The 12985-nt window shown below is 41.3% G+C and overlaps 1 protein-coding gene across 1 annotated transcript; it reads left to right on the top strand.

The window, feature by feature from the left end:
* Positions 1 to 11752: 11752 nt before the first annotated feature.
* Positions 11753 to 12742, top strand: LOC124967998 (olfactory receptor 7D4-like). The gene has a single exon (XM_047530407.1). It carries the CDS (start codon positions 11765 to 11767, stop codon positions 12740 to 12742), a length of 978 nt encoding a protein of 325 aa, XP_047386363.1. The 5' UTR covers positions 11753 to 11764.
* Positions 12743 to 12985: the final 243 nt, after the last annotated feature.

Consider the following 12985-nt stretch of genomic DNA (forward strand, 5'->3'; position numbering starts at 1 on the left):
GCGCCTCCTGTTGCTGATTTGCATCATTGTTTTTCATCTCTTCCTCATGGAATATTTTGCTGAGAATGTTCTGTAATGCTGGCTTTCTTTTTGTAAATTCCTTTAGCTTTTGTTTATCATGGAAGGATCTTATTTCATTGTCAAATTTGAAGGTAAGTTTTGCTGGGTATAAGATTCTTGGTTGGCATCCGTTTCCTTTCAGTGCTTGGTATATGTTGTTCCAGGCCCTTCTAGCTTTTAGGGTCTGGATTGAAAAATCTGCTGATATTCTTATTGGTTTCCCTCTGAATGTAATTTGATTCTTTTCTCTCGCGGCCTTTAAAATTCTGTCTTTATTTTGTATGTTAGGTATTTTCATAATAATGTGCCTTGGTGTGGGTCTGTTGTAATTTTGTATGTTTGGAGTTCTATAAGCTTCTTGTACTTGGTTTTCCATTTCATTCTTCAGATTTGGGAAATTTTCTGATATTATTTCATTGAATACATTGTTCATTCCTTTGGTTTGTTTCTCTAGGCCTTCCTCAATCCCAATAATTCTTAAATTTGGCCTTTTCATGATATCCCATAATTCTTGTAGATTCTGTTCATGATTTCTTACCATCTTTTCTGTTTGGCCACCTTTGTTTTCAAGACTAAATAATTTGTCTTCAATGTCTGAGGTTCTGTCTTCCAGGTGTTCTATCCTATTGGTTATGCTTTCTATGGAGTTTTTAACTTGTTTTCTTGTTTCCATCATTTCAAGTATTTCAGTTTGCTTTTTTTTCAGTATCTCTAACTCTTTATTGAAATGATCTCTTGCTTCCCGTATTTGGTCTTTTAACTGTGGATTGGTGCAATCATTTAATGCCTGCATTTGCTCTTTCATCTCCTCCTTCAATGCCTGCATTTGCTCTTTCATCTCCTCATTAGCTTCCCTGATCGTTTTAATTACGTACATTCTGAACTCCCTTTCTGACATTTCTTCTGCTGTGCTGTCATTGGGTTTTATTGATGTAGTATGTAGGTTTGTTTGGGACATTTTCTTCCCTTGTTTTCTCATATTGGTCAGCTGTCAGTGGGACCCTGAGATATTGCAGATTTCCGCTATTGGCTTATAGTGTCCCGGTAGATTTCCAGTGTATCACCTCCCCGCCTTCAGTAGCCTGATGTCTTGGAGGAATTTGATAATGCAGTGCATCCGAAGAAAGCTGCCCCTAGCCCCCTACTGGTTCCAGGGTTTGGAGCTGGCTCTGTGCAGAAAGGCTCTCACTGTGGGCCTGCACCATGCAGCTGGCCGTGTGGGAGGAGCCCACCGCCGGAGTGTGGAAGGCTACCTGGGGAAGACTCTAGGTGCCCTGCCCTGCTCTGATAAGCCACCCCTATCTGTGCCTGCCACCCGGGCCGAGCTTTACCCAGTGGGCAGACTCACCCATGGCTCTCTTTCAGTCTGAGTCTCTCAATGCCTCCCCTTCTTAACTCCTGGGTTCTGGAGTGACTGGGGATGCAGTTCACCATCTAGGCCACCATCTTGGATCGCCCCGTGGAAAGAGCCTGTGGCCGGAGTGGGCAGAGCTGCCTGAAGAGTTCTCTGGCTGCCCTGCCCTGATCCCAGAGGCTGCTTGCGGATCGAAGCTCTCCGTTAGTTCGGGGACTTGTGGCTGGCTCTATGTAGAAAGACTCTCACTGGGCGGTCTGCTCCGAGAAGCTAGCCTTGAAAGGCACCTCCCACCGCCGGGGTTCAGGCTGCTTGGGGAAGTCTCTGGCTGCCCTATCCTGGTCCCTGAAGCTGCTTATGTGCTGGAGTACACTGGGAGTACGCTGCGCTGGCTCCAGGACTTGGAGCTTGTTCTGGTCAGAAAGGCTCTCACTAGGGGGCCCTGCTCTGAGAACCTGGAGAAGCTGGCTATGTGTGCGGGGGCCCACCGCAGGAGTGCACAGGGCTGCCTGTGGAAGACTCTAGCTGCCCTGCCTGGCTCCAGTAAGCCACCTCTATCTGGGCCTGCCACCCGGGCCGAGCTTTACCCAGTGGGCAGACTCACCCATGGCTCTATTTCAGTCCGAGTCTCTCAATGCCTCCCCTTCTTAACTCCTGGGTTCTGGAGTGACTGGGGGTGCAGTCACCCTCTAGGCCACCATCTTGGGTCACCCCAAGAAGAGAGCCTGCGGCTGGAGTGGGCAGAGCCGCCTGAAGCGGTCTCTGGCTACCCTGCCTGATCCCAGATTCTGCTTGCGGATCGAAACTCTCCGTTGGTTCGGGGACTTGTGGCTGGTTCTATGTAGAAAGCCTCTCACTGGGCGGTCTGCTCTGAGAAGCTAGCCTTGAAAGGCACCTCCCACCACAGGGGTTCATGCTACTTGGTGAAGTCTCTGGCTGCCCTATCCTGGTCCCTGAAGCTGCTTGCGTGCCGGAGTATGCTGCGCTGCGCTGGCTCCAGGACTTGGAGCTTGTTCTCGGGGTTTTATTTTAAACTGGTTTTTCTGGTCTTTTGGATAGCAGCCATAAAAATTTTAGACTGGCATTTTGGTGGAAAAACTCCAATAGTTGGAAGTTCCTATTGGCAACAGTTTATATTTTAATGTAACCTTTGGCAAACATGGCTAAAAACATTTTAACCATTTTTTTACCCAAATTTGACTATAAAACATTTGATCATGATGTTCAGGTTGCCCAAAGACAATTTGGTGGTCCCCTGAGGGGGCCATCTGACCTCGAAAGTTGGTCGTTCTCTCTCGCAGAATTAAGAGAGAGACATTGCAGCAGGTTCTGTAGCCACTGGCTCTCTTCTGGAATTCCTGGAAATTAGTTAACATGCACTGGAGGGGAGTACATGACTGAGGTGAGGGAGACTGACCCATGCTTACACTTAAAGGCAACAAAAAAACAGAAAAGGACAAAAAAACACAGAACAGATAAAACACCAAAGACACAGACAAGTGGCCACTCCAGATTTCAGACCAGAGGAACTGAACAACGTCTTGCCAGTCCGGGACTTGGAAAGTAATGCTGCGTCCAGCCTTCCTCAGAGTATGCAGATGCAGATCCGCCAGAAACAGACTTACTGGTCCCCCAGGGGTGCAGAAACAGGTGACTCTCTTGCAGAATTAAGTTCAGTCCTGGGGTGGGGCTCCACAGACCGTGCAGCCTGGGGCTGAGGAACTTCTCTCAGATGACTTCCCCTAGGAGCAACATTGTGGCCTCTCCCCTCCGCAGGAGTTTCCAGGTCAGTGGTGAGCGGTGATTGCTCACCAGGCAGCAAGGATCTCCCTGGGGCCTCCAAATGTTATGGGGCGCAATTTAAGAACAGACCAATCACCACTGAGAAGTCCAAATTTGAGAGTCCCTTATTAAGCTGGATGGCTGACTGTCTCACAATGCCCCAAAAAATGGCTATTGGGAGAACAGTCCTCAACCACAGGGTTGTAGGGGTTCTTATACTAAAAATCACATTAATCGTAAGTGTCTGTTGCTGTGATGTGAAATTACACATTAACATCATGAGATCATCAACAGAGGGGGAAGTGGGTCAAAATGACCCTTACCTAGGTAAAAACTAAAGAATGGTTACTTACATCCACACAATCACTCTTCACATGGTACATTGTTTAGGAGCAATAGGAATCAAAAGAGAGCAATGTTTCTTTACATAGGAATTATCATTCTTTATTGTTAAACATGACACACTAAATAACTGATGATGGGTACAGAGGTGGGGTGTTCCCATGGGAGAAGCTTATTTCCTACATAACATGGAGTTTCAGAGCAAAATGGAGTCTGTTTAGTTATTTCCCTTAGAGTATGACCTATAACATTCTCATGGAACCAGATCTGTCAGCCCATCACAAAAATCATCTTTAATAAGTAAAATATTAATTCATTAAAAAGCTCAAGTTAGAGCATCTTTTATTAACTTCAGAATTTTTCTCACTTCACTTTGGTTATAGATAATCTATTTGAGAGAATGACAGGAAGCACTGGTGAGAACAGTGGATCACAGCTTGTTAACAGAGATGCCTGGTGCAACACTTAGCAGAGATTAGTCTGTAAAAATATTTGTTTTATTTATTTTTTCTAGCGAGTTGTTACTCAGGAAAGTAGAAGACTGCAGCCAAGATTTCAATTTCCTTTTCCTCTTGTGCTGTAGAATTAAGAAGTATCAGCCTTCAAGCTGCTCAGCAGAGCAGGGAAGAGGGGCTAGAAACAAGTCTGACAAGACCGTGTGGTTCTGCCATGTTTTTCTGAATCCTTACAGTCCGCACCATGGTGTCTCCAATCCACATGCCATTTCTCCTCTCATCTTGGGGGCCTGACCTTGAAAGGCTCTGCCTGGGCAGGAACCAGCATTGCTCTCTAGGAGCCCGTGGCACTCTGTGAGTTTTCCCAGCTGCTGTTTTTATCTTCTCCTCCTGGGATCAGAAACCATGCCATTTCTGCAGACCGAAAACCGTGGCTGGCACACACACATTCAAACCACAGGACTTGCCAATTAATCTCCCCTTCCTAAGTTAGAGACCTTCCCTAAATTCCTGACTAGGATCCTTTTCCCTAGGATTCCAAACCTTCACACCCTTCTCAGCCAAGCTAGGTTTCACTCTCAAGCTAAGTCACACAGTCAACTTCTGCAGCAATCCAGCAGATAGGGACTTTGAGATGCAGGCAGACAAGGCAGGCAGACTCACCCTTGGAGTCTGTACAATTTAAAGTGACCAAGTCTGCTATCACTTTCAAGAATTGTAGAAGCTGCATTCTCTCCACTGAATTTCCACTCTATGTTATTGAGTACTGTTGAACAGATTTCTCTTCTTATTCTTTCTCTGTACAGAGCAAATTCCCCAGACTTAAAGTCACACTATGAAATTCCTTTCTCCTTCTCTTCATTCACACATGCGTGCTTCCCACAAGAAAGGGCTGACACACGCCTTTAATTTACTTTTTCTGGAATCTTCTTGAATAGTCCCTGTGCAGGTGCCAAATCTCATGTCTCATCACAGGTCCTGCATAGGTGAAGGAAAGGGTTCCTGTCGCAGGGATGGACCAGCTGTAAATTAATCACTAAGAAACTTATTTAATAGAAAAAACACAGGAGACAATTATCTTTTGAATCAGGGTGTGTGACAAATTGAACCATGCTAAGATCTGGCTTTAACAAGCAATGGAGCCCACACTTGGCTTATTTATAGTGATACAGATCAAAGGGGGACCAGTAGGAGATTCTTGCTTCAGAAATAGAATGGAGTGGAGTTAAGGAAGCCAGTTCCTCTAGCAGTGCATCCCAGCAGGATCTACAAATTCAGCAGTGAGCCACTACACAGACACCACATACTCCAGGCAATCTGGAACTGTCTTTTAACAACTGCCAATTCCTGGGAGCCAGATTTCCATGTCTGAGCTCACTAAGCCTGGTTTTAATTGCTGGCCCTGGATGGCTTCCTGCACAACCTGATGTTTTAACATCCTTCTTGATACTCCTTTTGCTATTACAGCTGTATCTTTGAAAGTTAACATGATAGCTCTGTCACCCATGGATTCTGCCCTAGGTGTCCCATGCCCTACGTGTCTCTATTTCTGTCTTCAGCACAGACTACTCTCCAAAGCTCCAGGTTCCACTGAGATGTACAGCCACCATCTCAGTTTGCTTATTGTAATATTCAGTGTATAATTTTAACCATTTTTTATTGAGATGGGATCTCATCATATTTCCCAAGCTGCTTTGAAACTCTCAGGTTCAAGCAATCCTCCTGTTCTGCCTACTGAGTAGCTGGGATTATAGGTGTGCACCAGCATGCCTGACTGTTAACCAATATATTTTGTGTGTGCAGTTCTGTGAAATTATGCATACTCACTCCATTTTACAACCATCTATCTTCCAGACTTTTTCATCATCCAAATTAAAACTCTGCACCTATTGAAAGTAACTCTTCTTTCACTTTCCCCCAGCCTCTTGTGACTCCTGTTCCACTTTCTATCTCTATAAATTTGAGTATTTCAAGTACTTCATAGGAATAGAATCATATAGTATTTTTGTCTACTTGATTATCTTAATTTTGACATTTCAAACCTATCCCAAAAAGGGATGCAATAAAAAGCTCACGGAGAGAGTTTGTAGAGGTAATCACTAACAAAATAATTACACACAGAGTTATTGAAATAAAATGGTGCTCAGTGTTGTGTTGAGTGGACACAGAATACATGGACAGCATTGGGCATTTCATTGAGAGCCACACATGTCCGTGAGATTTATGGGTTCTATATGTGAGAAGAGTGGGTTAATGGGTAGGTGTTAACTTCTTATTTTTCTAACTCCACTTTCTTTAAGCAGGAACTTTATTACTCTGTGTACAACTAATCAAAATTTTTCTCCCATCCCTGCAGACCAGTATGTTTGACCTCCAAGATCATAGCACCATTGGGGTGTTCTTGACTTGCATGTTCCAAGATTAAATCTGACTGTTTAATCTTCCCTAAGATATTGCTTTATTAAAACATATTTTTCTTAATATATGTATTTTTTCAATGCTGGTAGACCCTTATTTTATTCTTTTATTTATATGAGGTGCTGAGAATTGAATCTATTGCATCAAACATGATAGGCAGGCACTCTACCACTGAGCCACAACACCAGCCCCAGATATTGCTTTTCTATCATTGCTTTTCTATCATTGCTTTTCTATCATATCTTGAAAACTAATGCCAACAACTCTGTCACTAGTGGAAGTTTTTTGCAGTGCTGATTCTCAACTGAGCTTAGTTTACCCCAAATGTCTGAGCCCTTCTCTCTTCAATTTTTGTCTCCATCATAGAGTTCTCTCACAAGATTCAGACTCCATGGGTATATCAATGCTATTTCATCTCCATTTGTTTCATTATGATTAAATATATGTAACAAATTTATAGTTTTATCTTTTATGATTTTAATCAGGGCAGAGATTTTTGAGTATGACTTCTAAAGCATTGGTAGCAACAGCAGAAGTGGATTATATGAAGATAAAAAGTTTGTAATCTTTGAAGGAAATACTCCAAACAGTAAAGAGAAAACTACAGAATAGGATAAAATATTTTCAAATTTTATATCCAAGGAGGGTTAATACACTAAATACATGAAGAAGTTAAAAAATAGTAGGAAATAGTAAGAAAACAATAGTAAGAAAACAGATCATCTGATTAAAAACTGGGAAAAGCCCTGCATTAACATTTCTCAAAAGAAGATCTACAGATGCCCAGCAGGTCCTAAAAGGATTGGTCAACATCTCTACTTATTAGCATCAAGACCGCATGAGCTACCATGTTCCTCCATTTTTTCACAATGACTGTTATAAAAAAGAAGAAAGGTGAGTGTAGGCAAGGTGTTGTAGTAAAGGGTGCAAGGGCTCGTGGGGTGTACATTAGTGTAGCCCTGAGAGTGTCAGTGAGTATGGTATGGAAATCAATATGGAGACTCATTCAAAAAGTAAAAATAGAACTTCACATGATCCTACAATCCAATGACTAGGTATGTATCCAGAGGAAATGAGACCTGCATGTGTAAAGATACCTGTCCTCCCTTGTTTATTGCAGCACCATTCAGAGCAGTCAATACTTGGAGGCAACCTAAGTGAACATCAGTGGATGAATAAAGAAAATGAAGTGTACAGACACGTGGAATGCTATCCAGGCACGACAAAGGAAACCCTGTCATTGATTACAACACATATGAACCTGGAGGATGTGAGATTAAGTGAAATAATCCAGGCACAGAAAATCAATACCACGTGATTTCACACATATGTGCAATCTAAAAATGTTGATCTCACAGAATTAAAGAGCAGATAGGTGATTCATCATCTGGGATGATTGAGGGAGGTGTTGGGGAAATGTTGGTCAAATGAGAATGTTCCATTTAATGAGGTTGAGGTCATTCAAGAAATATAAATTATAGTCTGTTGACTGTAATTAGTGATGATAAATTGTATTTTGGAAAGACCAAGTGGATGTTAGTGTTCTCTCCACAATAATAAGTATTTGAGATAATACAGAGATAATTGGTGAGATCTCACCATTCTACAGAATATATGTGTTTCAAAACATGTTGCACATGATAAATACACACAATTTTATCTGCCAGTTTTAAAAATGAATTTGAAAAATAAAAAAAATAGGAAAAAAATTGAAAGAAAGGTCTTTTCTTCTCTTACATTGTGGACACCAAAAGATCATGAAATATCAAAGATTCTTCAACAGGGACACACCAAAGACAGATGCTCCTGGGATGTTTTCCTTGCAGAAATCAATTTTTTCTTATGAGAGACCTTAGGACAAAGGAAAAAGTATTTCTCCTTAGAGGAACTAAATTCATCTCCCACTATCAATGCCTACATAGACACAAAATTAACTAAAAATTTTCCATAATGCTATGTCCCTCCTACCTCAAGGAAGCTGCAATATTTGTAGAATGGAAAGAAGAGAAGATAATTTATATAATAAGCACCTCTGAGAATTCAACACTTGAGATGCTAGAAACTTTAAATAGGCTCTGGTGAACCTCATCTGTATTTTTCTGACCTAGCCTCCAGGTACACAAGTGGACTTCCCGTGGACAGATTCTGGAGAAGAGAAAGCTTCTGTGTCAGTCATCAGAGAGAGTCAGTGTGCCCCTGTGAAGCTGGTGGAGCAAGGAGGGAAAGAGGAAAGAACATGGGTACTATCTTTGCTCTAGAGTAATAATACTGGGAAGCTCACTTATTTCTTCAGTCTGTGAAGGGGGATCCCTGTTCTTTGAAGAAACACAGTGCCCACTGAGAACAGCATTACCAGGTCTTGTTCTAACTCCTTCTCTCACACTTTGGAAGCTAGAGCTTCTCTCCAATAAGAGTTATTTCCTGGAGAGTCTCCAACTCTTCCCCACTGTTCCTATAAGCTGTTGGCTACTGTCACGTTTCCTACATGCAATGGTTTATTCAATAAGCACACTCCAAAAGTTTGTTACACATAAGATATTGTAAATTGTGTTCCAAGTTTCATTTTATTTTTCTATTATGTACCCTAACTACTTTTAATGGCAATTTTGACTTACAGATAGTTCTTATTAGTTCTATATTTTTTCAGGAATCATCTCACCTTAATGTCCCCAAGGGCATCTACCCATACTGTAATTACATCTTTTTAAAATTTTTATTGGGGAAGAAAATTATACATAATACTAGGATTTATTTTTACATTCCCACACATGCAGAAAATGTAATTTGATGTTCAATTCCTCCCTTTCTCTATCCTCCTCCATCCCACTCATCCCCTTCCTCTACCCTAGTGTACTCACTTCTCTTTTCATGAGATCTTTTCCCAACTTTTCTCTCTGGCTTCCACATATGAGAGAAAACATATGACCTTTGGGTTGCTTACCATGATGCTCTCCCATATATCCATACTCCTGCAAATGACATTATTATTTCTGATGTTGAACACTCACTTGAGTTGCCTTTCTAATACTACCAGTCCCTTAAAATATTCAGGGGAGTGTCAAATGATTGAAGTTGGAGCAGACTCCCTTGGCATTTTCAAGAATTTAATAGTAATATTCTAGTGCTTTCATATAACATCTCCCGTTGGCTGTGGTTTGAAAACAGCCCTTTTCATTGCTTTGGAAATTGCCTTTGCTTTCCTTGGTTACCCACATCTTCTAGTCATTGCACTTCACCATGGTAACTGCTGTTAAAGTTTCTCGAGTACAGCTCTCTGTGGTGATTATGGTTATTGTTTTATCTCCACTGACCTATTTTTGTGATCAATTACATTTACAAACACTGTTACATTAAACTGGTGTTGATTTCCAGAGCTGGCATGAATTGTCAATAATATATTGTTCTGTTTTATTTTGTGGTAATGCTGGAGATTGAACCCAGGGCTTTGAGCATGCTTGCACCCCTCTGTCATCCCACTGAACCATTTTCCCAATAATTAAAATAGATAGAAATGCATCCTGTTTAATTTTGCTACTCTGTTTTTTAAATTTATGATCAGAAATGTGAAGTTAGAAAAGTCCTTTGAGATGAGGCTGAGAGCTCAGTCCTGTGGTTATTGAACTTCCAACATTTGTATTGGTGCAACCTTGGAGTCCTTGGAAAGGCAAATGGTGAGAAAAGCTGTCACAATTTCAGGGTCACAAATGAGTATAAATTTATCAGGTTAACAGTGGCATCAGGAAGAACACAGGAGGGTCTGCTGTGGACCTTACCCTTCCCCCTACCCCTCATCCCTGTTGTCCATCACACTGGCCTCAAATCCCTCCTACCCCAGCTCAGCAGCTGATGGGCAGCTGTACACTCTCTTCTCTCAACCTAGAATGTGTTTTCTTTACTTGCTTTCTCTCTGAGCCCACACAATCCTATTGCAAAGAAGAATCTTCTGTCTACTTCCCATCATAAATTGGTTCTCGGTGCTGTTTTTGTCTTTAATTATTCCCATTCTGCTGACCATTTTTTTTTACTATGGAAAATGTGAATGTTTTCAACACTTACATATATCTTCAAGATTTTAGGTAGTTTCAGATAGAGAAATGTTGAATAATTGAAATCTAGTTCATCAAATTTATTCCACAATTAACTGAAGCTTTTAACACAATACATGCCAATTAGCCAAGTGAACACAGGAGCACACACAATCACACACTCCTGCATGCATTCTAATGGATGTGCCTTTGTTTTCTCCACTTATCTGTGTAGTCCCCATGTTTTTCCTCTTCTTGGAAGAATTCACCATGCAGCCATCATTGTCTGAAGGAAGGAGCCAGAGGATCTTCACTAACTAGAAATGTTCTGTGGAGCTCAAAAGAGGTAAGAAACCTGCTGTATTTATACTGATCAAAACTCTGGCTTTGAGGGCTGCTACAGTTTAAGAAGAATATTTATTGATAGATTATAGCCATGCAGACATCTTTATTGTGATGTACAAAGTGAAAGCTCACATTTATGACATGCCTTTTGTATGCCCCAGGAACTGTAGCAGAAAAGTTACAATCTTCATCTCATTGAATTTCCCTCTTCAATTATACCATTCAGTGAACATTTTCAATCCCTAGTGGAGAGGCGAGATAATTTCGGCTAAGAGAGTTTAAATAAATTTCTCAAGATCACACACATTATAAGCAGGTAGACCAAACTCTTTTCTAGGTTGTTTGATTAAAAAAGTCAATATCTAACTCTTCTGTACCTTGTGGGGAGTTAAATGTCCAAAGTATTTATTCTAGATTTTATAGGAGGATTTTAATGAGATTTTAATCAGCAATAATTATACAAGTCATGACTATGACATTTTGAAAATCTATTGTTCATAAAGACATTTTAAAATTCCACAACCAAAGAAGTAAAGACAATCATATTTTTTTAAGTTGATAATTAGGGCACTGAGAACTAATGCACGTTCCTAGAAAGTATCAAGTCATGGAATAAAAGTGGATAGGAAAGTCCACTCTCAATAAATATCATAGGATTTATAGAATGAGAAGTATGGGGATAATCAAGGTAATGGTGAGAAATGTCCTGACTTATTTGGATGTGTCATATCAAGAAAGAAATTACTTATGTTGATTAATTCAAATAGGAGTTGATGATGAAAGAAATTAAAGAAAGACTGAACAAATATAACACTTAAAAGAAATTGGCTATCACTTCTCTGGGTGATTTGCAGTCTTGGGCAGGACTCAGCAGAGAGTGAAGGACTTCAATTCCATGGTAAGATTGTAAAGTGGTAACTCCCTCATTTGCCAGTTGCCTGGTGTTTGAAAACTGCTTTTGTCTTTTACCCAGAAGACACTCAATGGAAGAAGACAACCACACGGTCATATCCCAATTCCTTCTTCTTGGCCTCTCAGAGGACCGAGATCTACAGCCCATCCTCTTTGGACTGTTCCTGTCCATGTACCTGGTCACAGTGCTTGGGAACCTGCTCATCATCCTGGCTGTCAGTTCTGAGTCCCACCTCCACACCCCCATGTACTTCTTCCTCGCCAACCTGTCCTTTGTAGACATCTGTTTCACCTCTACCATGGTCCCCAAGATGCTGGTGAACATCCATTCACAGAGCAAAGGCATCTCCTACATAGACTGTTTCACTCAAGTGTACTTTTCTATGTTTTTTGCTGGAATAGATGATTTCCTTCTGACTGTGATGGCCTTTGACCGCTTTGTGGCCATCTGCCACCCCCTGAACTACACAGTCATCATGAATCCTCAGCTCTGTGTCCTGCTGGTTCTGATGTCTTGGATCATCATGTTCTGTTTCTCCCTGATTCATGTTGTACTGCTGAAGCAACTGACCTTCTCCATAGTCACTGAAATCCCACATTTCTTCTGTGAGGTGGCTCAGCTTTACAAGGTTTCCAGCTCTGATACCCTCATCAGTATCATCATTATGTATGTTTCAACTGCCCTGGTGGTTGTGTTTCCTGTCACTGGGATCCTCTACTCCTACTCTCAGATTGTCTCCACCTTAATGAGGATGTCCTCTGTGAACAAGTATAAAGCATTTTCCACCTGTGGGTCCCACCTCTGTGTGGTCTCCTTGTTCTATGGAACAGCACTTGGGGTTTACCTCAGTTCTGCTGTGACCCGTTCTCCACAGGGAAGCACAATTGCCTCAGTGATGTACACTGTGGTCACCCCCATGCTGAACCCCTTCATCTACAGCCTGAGGAACAAGGATGTGAAGGGGGCCCTGGGGAGACTCCTCAGCAGAGATGGATCACTCACCTCAGAACTAAGGGGATGTTGTCTGCCCCTATGTCAAATGATGTGAATTTCAGTGTCCTCCCCAAAACACATTTTATTATCCCCCTAAATTTGGAAAGAATTTTGTGTATATGGTATTCTATTTGTTTCCTGTTAAACAACTTCTTTGTAATCACTTTAAATATTTCTTCTGTATACATGGTCCTTAATGTTCAGTTTTGGTCAGTTTTCTTACAGGCATTCCTCATTTTCTAACTTAATTTTAAATTTTTTTTCAGTATTATGTATTGAACCTAGGGTCCCTTTAACA

This window comes from Sciurus carolinensis, chromosome 17, assembly GCF_902686445.1.
Source record: "Sciurus carolinensis chromosome 17, mSciCar1.2, whole genome shotgun sequence".
Lineage (NCBI taxonomy): Eukaryota > Metazoa > Chordata > Mammalia > Rodentia > Sciuridae > Sciurus > Sciurus carolinensis.